General features: G+C 39.1%; 1 protein-coding gene across 1 annotated transcript in view; it reads right to left on the bottom strand.

The window, feature by feature from the left end:
• The window catches only part of dennd4a (DENN/MADD domain containing 4A), a 66,678-nt gene that overhangs the window by 32,765 nt on the left and 17,742 nt on the right, over positions 1 to 16,171 (bottom strand). Inside the window, 8 exon segments of the mRNA XM_034176424.1 lie at positions 1,100 to 1,120; positions 1,441 to 1,586; positions 5,993 to 6,211; positions 13,622 to 13,722; positions 13,955 to 14,130; positions 15,018 to 15,162; positions 15,251 to 15,309; positions 15,443 to 15,509. Of these exon segments, the coding sequence (XP_034032315.1) occupies positions 1,100 to 1,120; positions 1,441 to 1,586; positions 5,993 to 6,211; positions 13,622 to 13,722; positions 13,955 to 14,130; positions 15,018 to 15,162; positions 15,251 to 15,309; positions 15,443 to 15,509 (934 nt within the window).

The raw sequence follows: 16,171 nt of genomic DNA, 5'->3' as shown, positions 1-16,171 counted from the left end.
CTCAGCAAAGGAGAAGTGCTCACTATCACAGATTTAGACTGGTTTGTGAACAATGTTTGAGGGAAATGGTGATATTGTGTATGTGGAAAAAGTTTTAGATCTTTGAGTTCATCTCATACAAAATGGGAGCAAAACCAAAAGTGTTGCGTTTATATTTTTGTTGAGAGTATATGCAAATGGGGAAAATTGACTTTAAAAGTGTGTTTTTAGTGTGACTTTAAATGTGTATGTAAAGTGCAGTAACAGGATGTCTGTGGTCATTGCAGACTGAAAAAAAATTGCCCCAAGTACAGAGTGACCCAAAGATGTCCCATAAAAATTGTAATAAATCTTACAAAGGTGATTATTGGTCCAGTAGTCTTCCCCAACATGTCTTGATCAACCAAGGACAAGACATTTTGCCTGGAGGCCTATTTTGCCAACAATTCATACCATTTGGAGCGTAATTTGGACAGAACATAACTTTTATGCAAAGCGACCAAGATAACTGAAGCTTTGGGAAATGATCGTACATAGACTGAACTTTTAAGTCCAACAAATTGTAGGATTTATTTTGTAGGATTTATTACAAGTTTTATGGGTTCTGGTTTTTTAATCACCCTGTACATTTCTTTGGAGAACTATAAGCTCAAATGTCACTCTCTGGTTGAACCCCTCATCCCTCATGCCAACGTAGACTAGAACCTCCACTGGATGACACAAGTACAGAAGAATGCTCTGTTTTCCTCTCATTCCTCTACATCATATTTGGAGAGCAGAACAGAGCAGGCGGCACACACAAATAACTCATCTCACTTTATCTCAGAGTTTCAAATCGTTCCTGTGTGGTTTGCTGCAACACCACTTGGTTCAGTAAAGCAGGTTGCTGACACACACACAAACACACATGTATTTTATACATATCCTCACTCCCAGTTTTCCATCTCTGATTTATTCCAGATGAGTGCACGCTCTCTGTACTTATTAACGCCAAGTCACTTCTAAAGTCAAGAGCTTTTCATTGGAACTGTTCCTGACAGCAAAACACACAAAGACACCAAAACAAGGCTAAAATAAAAATAAATAAATAAATAAATAAAGCAGATTTCTGGCAGCTTACCTTTCCCCCAGAGGTGAAAAGCTGCGAAGCAGAGAATCAGTAAAGAGGATGACAAAAAAAAAGCATGTTAGAGACAGAAGAGGAAGAAATTAGAGATTAAAACGAACACATCTCAAGGGAAGCTTTAAAGTGTTAATTATCCTTTGTCTCTATTAGTTCCTGGGCTCATTAGTGCCGCCTGTATCCTAAAATTAAACAAGGCTTAGTATCATTAATCATTCCTCTAAATGCCTCCGCTTATGGCTCATTCTGGGAATTTAAGCAAGAGTATATAAAGGCAAGATTAACTTAATCAAGCAGAAGCCAGAGCCTGCAGAGTCCAGGTGAGCTGCAGTCCTCACCTTATCGACACAGTCGTCAAAGAAAGCCAGGCTGGCATCTTTGTCGCTGACAAACGAGCACTCCTCAATGAAACGGCTGAACATTTGAGTTTTGGTCATGAGGGAGTAAAATCTCTGATGTGAGCGGTCTCTGCTCTTCAGGAAGCCTGTCAGACACAGCACACACAAACACAATGTGACAAGTGAGCATGATTTCCACTAACGAGGTCATAGTACCCATGGGCACGTAGACAGTAAGAGCTACTGCAATCTGACCTTTGAACCTGATGAGCTAGACCTTCACTTAAGTGATTGACCACTGACTGACCTGGCCAAATTCAGTTGGAATCCACTTAAGTGTGTGCGCTATTTGGTCTAAATCAAGTTGAAAATCATATTCCTTGAACTTTTCCAAAATAAATTCTTTCAGTATAATTTTGTGGTCAACCTTGAGTGATATACCAAGTTTGGTAGAAATCAGCAAAATGCAGTGGGAGGAGCAGGACAACAAACAGAGAGGCAGACAAGACCTTCGCCTCAGAGATAGACCTTTGGTACATTTGCTCTCGCCAGTGCGATTTCACCACCAACCTACATATGTATACCAAATTTGGTGCAAATGAGAGCAAAAATATTAAATTTAAACATTTAACCCCAAATACCTCAACCCCAGTGACTGACCTTTGGTAAATTTAATGTTGCCTGGGCAATTTCAGAATCTACCTCCATATGTGTGCCAAGTTTGGTGGACATCTGAGTGACAAAAATGAATACATAAAAATCTAAATTTTGACCTTTGTTCCCAATATCCCTGACCTTTGCTAAAAGAAGCCTCTGTTGACCCCCAAAACGTGAATTATCCGTGAACGATTGATAATTTTGCTGCAAACCGTTAATAAAATATCCCACAAAACATGAATAAAGGTATCACAAAACGTAAGTTGCAAAATATATATTTTCTTTCAGTTTAAGGAGTTTACGGGTCAATTACCTCAGGAAATCTTGATTGAAAACTCTATCTCCAAAAAAAAAAAATTGGAGCTGGGGGCACTACACCCAGTGAGGTAGGGAGGCGAGAGCCCCTAGCGGGCTCTGTAGGATTATGACTGAACGCCTGTCACTTTCATTGCGATACCCCTTGACTTGTGCGTGCGTTAAAATTCCTTCATGTTTCCTATTAGTGGGTGAACAAACGAATGCAAACACTTGAGAGCCCCAAGCAGGCTCTCACTTCTGGTGTCAAGCACCTGGGGCGTGACCCACTCCAGAGACAGTGTCAGGTGGGGAGTTTGAATGGGGCAGTTCACCTGTCAAACGGTAACGCAGGTGTCCTAAGGGGAGCTCAGGGAGGACAGAAACCTCCAGTAGAACAGAAGGGCAAAAGCTCACTTGATCTTGATTTTATCTTGATTGGCCTCACGATCCTTCTGACTTTTTGGGTTTTAAGCAGGAGGTGTCAGAAAAGTTACCACAGGGACAACTGGCTTGTGGCGGCCAAGCGTTCATAGTGCGTCACTTTTTGCTCCTTTGATGTCGGCTCTTCCTATCTTTGAAGCAGAATTCACCAAGTGTTGACTTGTTCACCCACTAATAGGGAACATGAAGGAGTATAACACACGCGAGTCGAGGGAGGGCACGAACCACCGTGGCACAATGAAAGTGAGACGTGTTCAGTCATAATCCCACAGATGGAAGCTTTGTACCATTGGCTCTTCCGCCAAGCACATGCACCAAATGGTAATGAACAGTGGTGTCAAAAGTACACACATTTGTTACTTAAGTAGAAGTATAGATACTGCAGTTTAAAAACACTCTGGTAAAAGTTGAAGTATCAACTTGACCTTTCTTTACTCAAGTAAAAGTGAAAAAGTATGTGCTCCAAAACCTACTTAAAGTATAAAAGTATAAAGTAACCTTTAAAAAAAAAAAAAAAAAGGTAGATGCCACTATATGAATTGAAAGCTTAATTTAAAAACTGATTCATTCTACATGTGACCCAAAACCCAAAATTACCCCCAACACCACCTGCACGAAAATGTTTCAATTCTACGTAGAAGCTCTGAAATGCAATCTGGGACTATTCCAGACAATAAATTGCAGTGAGTGCAGCATCCATTTAGTGAAGGAAAAAAAAAAAACAACAACACAACTTTCCTTATTCAAATTCATTCCAGTAGTATTCTGCTCTTACTAGGATGCAGCAGTTTTCTAGTTTGGCAGATAGTTCTGGAGGAAATTAAATTGAAAATATGGTTTGACCAAAACAAACTGTCATTAAATAAGACAGGGATGAAGTGGAGGGGTAAGAGTCACTAGGTGTTCACAGGAAACACTTATTTATGTATGTATGTATTTATTTATGTATGTTCATTGTTAGTTACTTTTATATTTTCTGTTGTGTTTCTATTCAGGTTCTTTTTGTCTCTTTCTCTAAAATTGTATATAATAATCATTAGATTATTAATATATAAACAAAAATAAATTTAAGAAATATTACAATTTGAAAACAAATGCACCCGAACGTGATGACAGCTGCAATTGCTTAATGCTAAATTTTAACATTGAAAATGCCATAGACATGCTAACGCGTTAGCGTCGCTCCCGTTTTTAAGTTATAAAATACATCAACTGTTTCAGAAGACCATAACAGGTCGGTTTAACATAGAAAAGGTAAATCATACTCACAGAAGTATGCTTTTTAGGGTTTTAGCGGGGGAAAATTAAGCGAAAGAAAGAAAGAATAAACGAAGCAATAGGTCGAAGCATTGCTTCAATCTGCGAACCACTGCTTCGATTGGTTCAAGGTTCAAAGCAAAGCCGTGCTGCAGAAAAGTTGATTACAGGCGCACATGACGTGAAATATATATATATATATATATATATATATATATATATATATATATATATATAAACATTAACGTATATATATATATATTTATAAATATATATATATATATATATATATATATTTATATATTTATAAACATTAAACTGAAGCCAAGAGTAACAAGGCTGTTTGTTTTAAAAATGTAAGGAATAGAAAGTACAGATACTTGTGTGAAAATGTAATGAGTAGAAGTCAGACGTAGGCAGAAAAATAAGTAATGGAGTAAAGTATAGATACCTAAAAAGTGTACTTAAGTACAGTAACGAAGTATTTGTACTTCGTTACTTGACACCTCTGGTAATGAAACTCATGTTTTGTGACACGTGCAGTCACGTTTGGTGAGATATTTTTTCAGTATTCGTGTTTTACAATTAACAGTTTGCAGATAATTCACGATTTGCAGCAGATTCATGTTTTGGTGGGGTTACAGCAATTCTGGGGGTCAACCTTCATGCTCTCAGCAAGTGTGCAGGAAATTGTCCCAAGAAGCACAGAGAAGTGGAACAAACACACACACACATAAACAAATCTTTCTCAAATTACAGTATAATCATAAAAACAAAACTCTGCTGCACAGTCAATGTACAGAGCACATTTTGCTTTACAGGAAATTAATACTGTGCTGAGAAACAAGTTGTCCAACATGCTGCTTGCATAACAGCGCACAGATGTGTGCTGACACTGTGCATTAATCATACCGCTTTTTTCTGACTTGTCATCTCAGTTTTATTTCCACTGAGAGGAGGGTTAAATCACTTGAGTCATTACAGTGGAAATTTAGGCCAATTTAATGCATAATTCCCAGCAACCACGCATCATCAGTGACTTTCATCCCTGCCGACCACAGGAACAAAAGGGAGATGTATACACACTCCATCGATGACTCATTCACACTTTTTCTTGTTCCAATGATAAGTTCTTTCAGCTTCTATCCTTTTCACTACATGCAGATCTGATGTGGATCTGAATGTAGATTTGGCACAGGTTTTATGCTGGACGGCCTTCTTGACACGACTCTATATAACACAAAAAATGGGCAGGGGTAGTTTTGAACCAGGTGCCTTCCTCTCTGGAAACAAGCACACTAACCACTTGGCTAACATGCTGCCTTGTTCCCATGACAACCTGAATGAAAGTTACCTGAGTTTGATCAAATTTGGACTGGAAATTCTAAATGATGCATCTCAGACAATTTTGAATTTGAGCATCATCTAATTAAAAAAAACAAAACATGTGAGGGTATTGATTCTTGTGGTCAAAGTAACTTAAAACAGATGTGTCTTATTTTCACCCAGTTTGTACTAGAAATGCTAAATGTGTGTATCTCGGACTCAATTATATCTCTACCCTAAACAATCAGCCACAAAAATACATTTAATATTCATAAATTACAAACCTTTTAGCTTTAAAATTTGAAAGCAGAATGGCTAATATCCCATTTATGAAAATCCCAATGAGTATTGTTAGGCCAGCAACACATCTGCTTGTTTTAATTTCCAAATATAGTATTGAAAACAGTATACAAACATAAAACACATGTATCTCCTAATTTACCCACCAAATTGATCAAACCAATACTAAGCCAGCTGAATACCATGGACCATGGTTCAAATTACCGACAAGGGATGCTCAGTGCAAGAGTGTTCTTTCCTGATACACTACATAACAGTCACATTTTTAACATACCTTGGAGATCAAAGAGGGAGTTGGCATCTGTGGTCTTTTCAGAGGGGGCTTGTGTGATTGGCAGCAGGTACAAGCGGTAGCCACGCAGGATGGCTGCCATGAAGCGCAGGAAGGCTTCTTGGATCTCCAGCTCCAACATGTGAAGGCTCTTCCCACCGTAGAGGTCGCTGTCAGTCACTGTGTGCTCCATCTCAACATCCTCACGGTTCAGTTGAGCACCTGTGAGCACAAAACACAACTACGTGTAATATCAGGACGTCTACCACCTCAGAACACAAAGATGCTTGAGTTGAAAACAGAGAAACAGACAAATCTGGCCAAACCCAGTGTTTTTAAAAGAAAGCTTAACAGTTATTCAATGAGGATGCTGTTTTGGCTGCTTTGTCATTATTCTGTATAACCAGAACATCACCACTGAATATATACTGAACAACTGAATGTAAATACAACACTTTTGTCTAAGACTTATTTTATGCACAAAAAAGGTTTATTATTATAGAATTTTTTTCTTTTTTTTTTCTTTTTTTTTTTGAGATGTGTCTAGTGAGCACTTCACCTTTGCCAAGATAATCCATCCACCTGGCTGGTTTTGCAGATTAAGATGCTGATTAAACAGCATGATTATTGCATAGATGTGCCTTGAACCAATCAAATAAAAGCCCAGTCTAAAATGTGCAGTTGATTTTGAGGGAAAAAAGAAGAAGGAAAACAAAAATCTTTATTAGGTGAAAAAGCCTGATGTGGCAGTTCTGGGCTGATTACATGTGGTCTGCGGTTGTGAGACCAGTTGGATGTACTGCCAAATGAAAATGTTGGAGGCGGTTTATGGTAATGAAAGGAACATTCAGCTCTGGTGGACATTCCTGCAGTCAGCATGTCAGTTGCTTCCTCAAAACTTGTGACATCTGTGAAACTGTTGTCTGATGAAACTGCATATTATAGAGTGGTTTTTATTGTGACCAGTCCAAGGCACAATCATGCTGGTGTTGATATACCAAATCTGCCAGGTGGATGAGGGCAAAAGAAAGCTGCTCACTAATTTCAATTTCAATTTATTTTCCTTTATATAGCACCAAATCACAACAGAGTTGCCTCAAGGCGCTTCACACAGGTAAGGTCTAACCTTACCAACCACCAGAGCAACAGTGGTGAGGAAAAACTCCCTCTGAGGAAGAAACCTCAAGCAGACCAGACTCAAAGGGGTGACCCTCTGCTTGGGCCATGCTACAAACATAAATTACAGAAACAATTCACAGACAAATATACAAGAATTGCTGTTGGTGTACAGGACAGGAGGGTCGCCAACACAAATACAACTCCCATCTCTGGATGGAGCTGCACCTTAAACAGAGAAAAAACAGAATCAGGCATCAGAAAAACAAAAAATAGTGTATAATTTGCCAGCATTAATCAAAAATCAAATCAAAAAGAAAAATAGAAGAAATACTAAGGTGATCGCCGGCCGCTAGCCCTAAGCTTCACTAAAAGACCCAAAATATAGGTAAAGTTGAGGCCACAGCCCGCTCCAATTACTAATAACATGAATTAAAAGAGTAAAAAGCATAAAACAAAACTGTACCAGTATGCTAGCCATATGAAAGAGAAAAGAAGTGTGTCTTAAGTCTGGACTTGAAAGTCTCATGTACACGTGATTTCTTAGTTTTTTATATTTAATACATTCGTAAACATTTCAAGCTTTTTTTCATGTCATTATGAGGTGTTTTGAGTAGAATTTTGAGAGAAAAAAAATGAATTTACTCCATTTTGGCAGTAACATAAAATGTGGAAAAATGAAGAACTGTAAATACTTTCCAGATGCACTGGGTTTAATCTAGGCAGGGGTTAATTTGGCCTGCTACACCTGGTTTCAGTAGCTATCCCAGTACAGTAGTGAGAACAGCTACAATGTACAGCTTAGACGAGGTGGGACTAAGAAAAAGACAGGAAGCAGTGCTCAAAGTCCTGTGATTGTTTGGGGGTGGGGGGGTGACGAGGATGGACATGATAAGGAAAGAACGTATCAAAAGGAGGGTATATAGGGAGAAAGATGCAGCCACCAGTCAGGAAGAGGAGGTGGCTAAGAAGGAGGCTCAGAGTGAATCACTCCCCACAGAAGCCCATGTTAAATTCTCCAACTTTAGACAGAAACATGTTTACAGCCTGGTACCAAAAAAGTTACGAGTAGGGTGCAGCGCCCTGTAGTGGACTAGCAGGAAGAACCCCGTGCTCTACCAGCCTCTGACACTTTGCAGTCCACATGACTGTTTTGACCAGCATGTCTGATATAAGTTCTGTGGGTTTTTTTTTTGGGTTGGATTCAGTGTTGGCCTTGTGGCTGTCAGTAAACTATACGATCCAGATGTTTTGAAAGGAAAATTATGACTGGAGCTGCTTCTTTTGCTTAGAACTGATGCGAGCAGCTCATTGACAGCAGCTGGCTATGTAGTTTTAAAAGAAAGTGTCTTTAGTTTGCTCGAGTAAATATGGACCACCTTACAGATCCCCTCTATGGTGCCAAACAAACTTCTAAGGACTGTTGCCTGTTCAGTGGTTTATTCAGATATTTTTAACTCGTCTCATTTGCTTGGACTGTAACGGGCATTTAGCTTGCGAGTTCCATGGTTCCAACTCACTAATACCGATTGTTTTTGTCCAGAGTGAAAAGTTGAGGAAAACAATCCAAAACCAGAAGGTAGGTGTAAAAAAAAAAAAAAAAAAAATCCCAGCATTGCTCTCGTACTTATAATAAATTTGTGAACAAAATTTGATAGAAATAAGCTTTTTTTTTCTGCATAGAGCAAATGTTAGTTATTTGACTTAAATGCATAAAAATGGGAGTCAAAACAAAAATGTTGCTTTTATTTATTTATTAGTACACTTGCATTGACCCTGGGTCAAGTCAGTGTTATTTACATGTTTTAGCAAAACTGGTTTAAAACAGACCATTTTGGCATTCTACTGCATTAAAGGGTCATACATGATCATTTAGTGGTGATTATTTTCTAAAACATAAAGCTGAAAGCTTACAGTTTGTAATGTCACACCAGAACAACTGGGAGAGTTAATGCATCACAACAAACAATGTGATTGTCATTGTGGCTTATTTATTTAATTATTTATTGCAGGGGTGGGCAACTTGTTCCAGAAAGGGCCAAGAGGGTGCAGGTTTTCCTGCAAAGAAAAACCTGCACCCTCTTGGCCCTTTCTGGAACAAGTTGCCCACCCCTGATTTATTGTAATGTTTGCAGAATGCACAGAGCAAAGTTCCATACAGCATTTTTTTCTTTAAGGCCCCATTAAAAAAAAAAAACAGTTTATCATCCCACCCGTATGCCAAAATCGGACCGCATCGGGTTTTTTTTTGTTTTTTTTTTGGCTAAATTTCATTGACGGAGATACAGCTGGTGCAAGAACCGGCACATCCACTAGGTGGCGAATATGCTGGGCTGAGAGATTTTTTTCATTCGCCCTATTGAGGTTTCAAATCCCGTAAAATCTCGCAAAACTTCAAAGAGGTCGCCGCTCTACGAGATGTCAGTAACATTGAGAAATGCATGGAGACATCTGATAAGGCTGCAAATTAACCACTGTACACGGACAATAGCATTAACATCGCAACATAAAACTCTGTGTATTGTGCTTAAAACGCTTGTGAATATATTCTTTGGGTTTTTAGATGTTGTTATTAAGGTTGTTTTATGTAAACATGCGAGCTCAGGTTGTTTCTCCATTATTTTCAATGGGAATTGTGTGAGCCTTTTGGGGGGGGTGAAGTTTGGTGTTTAATGCCCTGTTTATTGTCCTTTACAACACTGTTTGTTCCAGAGCAACACCGTTCCAGAGCAATATATATGAAATGTCAGAAATTCGGTTTGCATTTATGAAGTACCACGCAGACTAAATGTAGCAGACGCAGAATATTTGGAATATTTGTTTTAGCAAGTTTTCAGGGTTTCATGCATGCAGCCTCTTAAAAATGTTATGAAAGACATTTCACATCAAATTTTTACTGTACTGTTTGTTCCCTGTTCCTAAGAAGAAGAAAAAAATCTGCCTGCCCTCATCACTTTTTTTCTGATGTCAAGGATGATAAATTTATGTTTTTTATGGGGTGTAATGGAACTATGCTGCTACAAAAGTTTGAAGAAATTTTTTTGGGGGGGGGGGGGGTCAGCTACAAAATAAACATGTTGTTAATCTGACTACAGAAAAAAATTCAACTGGTGAATCTGGCATTGATTCACCATTTATTTAGTTTAACTACTTCATTTACACAAGTTCAAAATATATAAGCATATGAAATAACAACTGTGGGGAATAATGCAGGAGAATTACTTAAAAAACCCTCCAGGGACTTGAAGTGGTCTTCTCCAGAAAACCATATTCACAGAAATACATACAGTGATCACTTAATTTATATCTACTTCAGCAAAATTTTGAACTCATCATATGTGACACCAACACATCCTAAAAAGTGTCCATATTTTACACAAATAATTGTTTCAGTCATAATCATAAAACACATACACGTGCACACATATCAGTGACACTTATTCATTATATATCAAAGTATACATTAACCCTATCATTAAAACATTCTGATGACTGTTTTCCTTCCCAGCATGATTACAACGCAGCTGCACTTGAGGAACACACAGCAGCACTGAAGGCAGCAGTGTTGTAACATGGCACTTTTTGTGAAGCGAAAGTTAAACAGCACACATTAGAAAAAGAATTTATAGTCACATTGTTTGCTTCAATGGATTATTTCTCCCAAGAACAACTTGTGAATAAGGAAGTAGATTTCAGTGTCACAAAAGAACAAGGTGTACCCAAGAGTATCCACAAAAGACAGATTCAAAATACTTCTTTTCAGGTTTACAGTTTACAAAGTGGTTGCAGTAATGTAAAGTGCATGATACTTCTATATTTTGATTTAAATATTCAAATGTTCAGATAAAATGGAGCACAGTGATCTAAATTAAGCAAAATCATAAACACAGAGTTTCTTTCAGGGGTGAGATTAGACTACAACTCTAGCATTTTTCAACCTGGGCTCTATTTTTGAAGGTTTTAAATTCATTTTTTTTACTCGGGTCAAAAACAACTGAATTGGTGCATTTGATTAAGAAATCAAGTCTGGGGCAAGTTATAAACATGCACAGTTAAACCGCTTCTTGTTGTCACAATAGGTGAAAACGTCATTTGAAGTGTCTGGTAACATGGAGAGTATTCCTACAGAGGTTAACGTGTGCATGTTTATATGACAAAATGCAAATAAACCTTGTAAAATGAGCAATTATACTTCATTACCTTAGTACCTTATTACTTTAGTACCTTATTCCAGGGGTCACCAACCCTGTTCCTGGAGGCCACCTGCCCTGCATGTTTTCTAACCCTCCCTGATCCACTGCCAGGCAATTAACTCTATCAGGTGTGCTCAGCCAATCAAGAGTTGAAAAACACCACTTTTAAAAAATCAGATGTGACTTGAGTAGGTACATGTAGAAAACATGCAGGACAGGTGGCCTCCAGGAAAAGGGTTGGTGACCCCTGCCTTTGTCTTTTCCTCTTTAAAATTCAATGTCAGATTTGTGCTTTTGTATACAAGAATGAACCCTTCATTGAAAATCGACTAGTAATAACTCATCTATGCTGAGCAGCGTCTCCAAAACCGAATGTGGTGGCTAAGGTAAGCGCCTAAATCTATAATTTTGTTTAACCCTCTGGGGTCCAAGGGCATTTTTTGGACAGTTCACTCGCCTGGCATAAATGTTTTATTAATGCTGTTTAACAGCTCTCCCTGCATCCCTCAATCAAGTTTCATGTCTCTTTTTTTTCAGGACAACCTGTGCTTTCATAATATATATGCTTTTGTTGTGTTTTATAAGTGTAATAAAGGTTTACAATCAAAAATAAGGAAGGAAAAAGTAAAGCGGAAACTAATTTTCCACCACATTTATTCAAAACACACAGCAAACTATAATAAACAACTGTTTAGACACTTTATAAAGGTAATTTGAGGTTTTGTGTGAAAGACTGTACAATAAAAAGGTTCAAACAATAAACACAAATGCACATTTTGAACAATATATACAAAATGGTCTATGCGTTTTTTTGTCTTCATGGTAAAAGCAACAGAGTTATCCAGTAACAGTCACATGCAAACTAGTGGAGCAATCCTGATAGTTACACACTCTTTGTTTGAGCACTGAGATTGTCATCAGAGGCTCTCCGTCTGCTCTGTCTGCTTTCAGTGATCGCTGTGTGTAATAGCGCAGGGCGCATTTGGAGCCCAATAGTATGTACTCATTGGAGCACCCAGGGGGCTATTCAAACGGGCCAACTAGTAACACATCATTCCTGAAAAAAATCTTTGGCTTTTCACGTGAGGTGAATCTGCCCTACGATTGGATTTTGGAAAACCATGTGATGGTGAGCCAATTCTGACTGGACACTCACGTTGCGCTTGTCATCACACAGCTTCTATGAGGAGTACAAAAATGGCCGATGGCTGGCTCGAAAGTCCGCAGAGTTAACTTTTCAGCAAAAAAAAAAAGTATGTTTCTATCTCATATCATTAAGTTATTTATAATTTAGTAAAGCTTGGTCTTAGCCATCGTATACGACAGGGTCGGCCACAGAGGGTTAATAAAGTTTCATTACATTTTGTACTGTAAACATACATATATTTAACTCTGTAAAGATCCTCTCCATGCTAACAACCACTTCCAATGACAATTACATCAGCTCTGTGGCAAGAAGTGGTTTACTGAGCATTTTCAGTTTGCCCAGTCCAATTACATTCATGTAGTTGATTAGCCCATGACAGTGTTTGGGTTCAAATAAATGGTAAATGGACTGCATTTATATAGCGCTTTTCCATGTGCATCAGACGCTCAAAGCGCTTTACAATAATGCCTCACATTCACCCCGGTGTCAGGGTGCTCCAATACAAGGCGCTCACTACACACCAGGAGCAACTAGGGGATTAAGGACCTTGCAATTAGTGATTTTCCGGTCAGGCTGGGATTTGAACCGAGGATCCTCTGATCTCAAGACCAACGTTTATCCAATAGACCATCACCTCCCCTACCTCACATGTCACATGAACTACAGTTATTTATCTCTGGAAGTCTGACAAAGCATGAAAGTCAGCTATTTCTGCATTTCAACTGATGCTCAGTCTGGATACACAAACACACAGAGGCCACTTACTTTTTAAATACTGGACTAATTAAAACAGTTTTTGTCCCAAGTGAAAAGATGAACTCAAAAACATCTAAAAATAGAGCCCAGAATGAAAAATTTCAGAGTTCCCCTTTAACTTTACACTGGAGAAAAAACAGCAAGTAAAGATGTTATGCTGAATTGTGGGTAAGGAGTATCTGAAGGGAACATCACAAACTGATGAGGCAGCTTGAAGGGAAATGGTTACTTAATAAAAAGTAAATTACGTTTCATCCTTAACATCTCCTGGGACCAAGTGAAGATCATTGATTGGTTTTATATATATACTGTATAACAATGCTTTCCTGTAAAATTAGCCATTTGGGCTGACCAATCACGCCTAAGAAGTTGTACTAAATTATTCATACAACCCATAGAATGACAAAGCATCAGACTCACCCTCAGTGAGCTGCTGATAGAGCTTATTCAGAGTGTTCAGAAGATGTTTGCAGGCTCTCCTGGGTAAGATTTTCCACGTTAAAGCCTTCTTGTCATCTTTTCTGAAAGCACACCACATGGTTTTCATTATACTCACAGAGAAATAAAGAAAGGGAGGATAAACGAGGATGGCTGTCACCAGGGCCGACAATTTAATCTCACCACAAAACATCTTTTGTTACATAAGACAGGCTTTTGTAAGAGACACAGATAACCTTTGGCAGGACAACCAGTGGGCGACTGCCTTAAAACTGAATGTGCTCATCTATCACAGAAAGGTCAGAGGTCACTCACTGGGAGATGGTGTTGGTGTCCAGATCCACACAGCTGATGTCAGGAGGTGGCACATAAAGGTCAAAATATCTGGAGTCTACACCCACAATGAAAGGGCAGGGAGCACAGAGCACATCAGCCAGAGCCAGCGGGCACAGCGGGATGTACGGACATGGCCAGTGGAAGGGGAAGATCATCTGAAGGGATGAAGGTGTTTCAGTTAGCACAAGATGCTCATAGAAAACACATACTTCAGCTGCGTCTTCATCTGTAGTGTTACTATTGTACTAAAATTTCAGAAATGTGTGTCTGTGTGTCTTCATGCGTGTGCTCTGCTACTCCTCCAAGGTGCCTGGGCAAATTTCCAGGCAACACATGGGGCTTGTTTTAACAAAAATCATTGGGTCATAGGTCAAGATTTTGGTTTATTTCTATTTGTTCCCCTACTTTTTCCAGCTCCTTTGGCCATTTTACAATCATCTGGAATTCGCCAGGTGACCTAAAACTTGCCAAAGGTTAAGTACTGGGTCAGTGCCATTAGGGATCAAAAGTCAAGTTTAAGTTTTTAACTCTGATTTGCACCAAACAGATCACAAATATGCCGGTAGGTCCTGGAATTGCCCAAGCGATGATAAATTTGCCAAAGGTCAATCATAGGGTGAAGGTAATTGATGTCAAAGGTCAAAATTTAGGTTTAGGTCAAGGTAATAAGGGCCAAAGTTCAAAACTGAAGCTTTTCACTCCAATTTGCACCAACCTTAGCCAACATATGGGGGTGGGTTCTGGAATTATCCAGCAAAGATAAATTTGCCAAAGGTCAATCACTGAGGCAAAGTCACGTCTGTCTGTCTGTTGACCTGCTCCCCCCAGGTCAGCTTGCTGATTTCTACCAAAACTGCCAGTGAAGGTTCAACTGATTTGGACCGAATGTGGCACACACTGCCCTGGAAACGTCATTCAGAGGTCAGTCATTTGGACGGAGGTCAAGGTCATTGGGGTAAAATATTAGTTTTCCATTACTGTCTCGATGCCCACTGGTACTAGTACCTAGATCCATTAAAAGTGAAATGGAGCAGAGACTTACAGACACAAGCGCCTCCGTCACACTGGTGAGCACAGCCGGACGCAGGGAGTGAACCAGGATCTTATGCTCAGTGACTGCCAGTACCAACAAGGTGGTTGCATTCTTGGGGCCTAGATTCAGCAGTAATGTCGAAAGACATCCACCACTAGCACACAACGCACATTCAAAAATACATGTTTTATTTATTCAGTCTTACTTTTCACAGTTTTGCTTTTTACTGAGTTTCCTTTTACCTGAGAGGCAGAGGAGAAGACATAGGTTGGCTCAGAATCAAGCTGTCATGCGGTGAGAGCTGCAAGAGATACACATAAGTGTTGGTTTTTACACGCATTAGAGCATCAATGGGTGGAGGAAGGAGCTACTGAACCACCTGGTGCAAAAAATTCATGAGTTCACTTCTGCCTGAACCCATCTCACACGCTCACCTGCACGAGAATACGTGGTCTCTGAGTGGAGGGGAATGGCACATTTTGCATAAAGTGAGATATATGTCTGTGAATTAAAGAAAGAAAGATGTCAAACCCCAAAGGCAAGAAGAGCAAAATTTTTAAACCAATACACTCAAAAAACTGAATGAGGTGGGTTGTGCAATTTATATGAACTTTTCCCCCCTGTTTACTTAAAGAGCATGGCTTTGTTGTGTTAAATGGAATGGTAAATAGACTGCATTTATAGCACTTTTCCATCTGCATCAGATGCTCAAAGCACTTTACAATAATGCCTCACATTCACCCTGATGTCAGGGTGCTGCCATACAAGGAGCTCGCTACACACTGGGAGCAACTAGGGGATTAAGGACCTTGCCCAAGGGCTGTTAGTGATTTTCCAGTCAGGCTGGGATTTGAACCAATGATCCTCTGGTCTCAAGCCCAACACTTAACCACTAGACCATCACTTCCCCTTAACTTAAGAGAGTAAAGAGAATTATTTTCTATTTCATTAAGTTAGAGAAACTTATTTTGCTTTTAAGAAACCTAATTCAATATTGTTGAACCTGTTGAAAAAAAATTAATTAAAGCTTGCCCTTAATTATTTTTCCGCCACTAGATGTTGAACTTGCTCTATTTTCAGAAAGTAAACAAACATTCACTTCTCTGGCACTCCCCACCAACCCTCCCTCCTCCCCCTTCTTCCACCACATAGTAGAAGGAATG

Source organism: Thalassophryne amazonica, chromosome 8, assembly GCF_902500255.1.
Source record: "Thalassophryne amazonica chromosome 8, fThaAma1.1, whole genome shotgun sequence".
Lineage (NCBI taxonomy): Eukaryota > Metazoa > Chordata > Actinopteri > Batrachoidiformes > Batrachoididae > Thalassophryne > Thalassophryne amazonica.
This window is presented reverse-complemented; position numbering and strand designations above follow the sequence as displayed.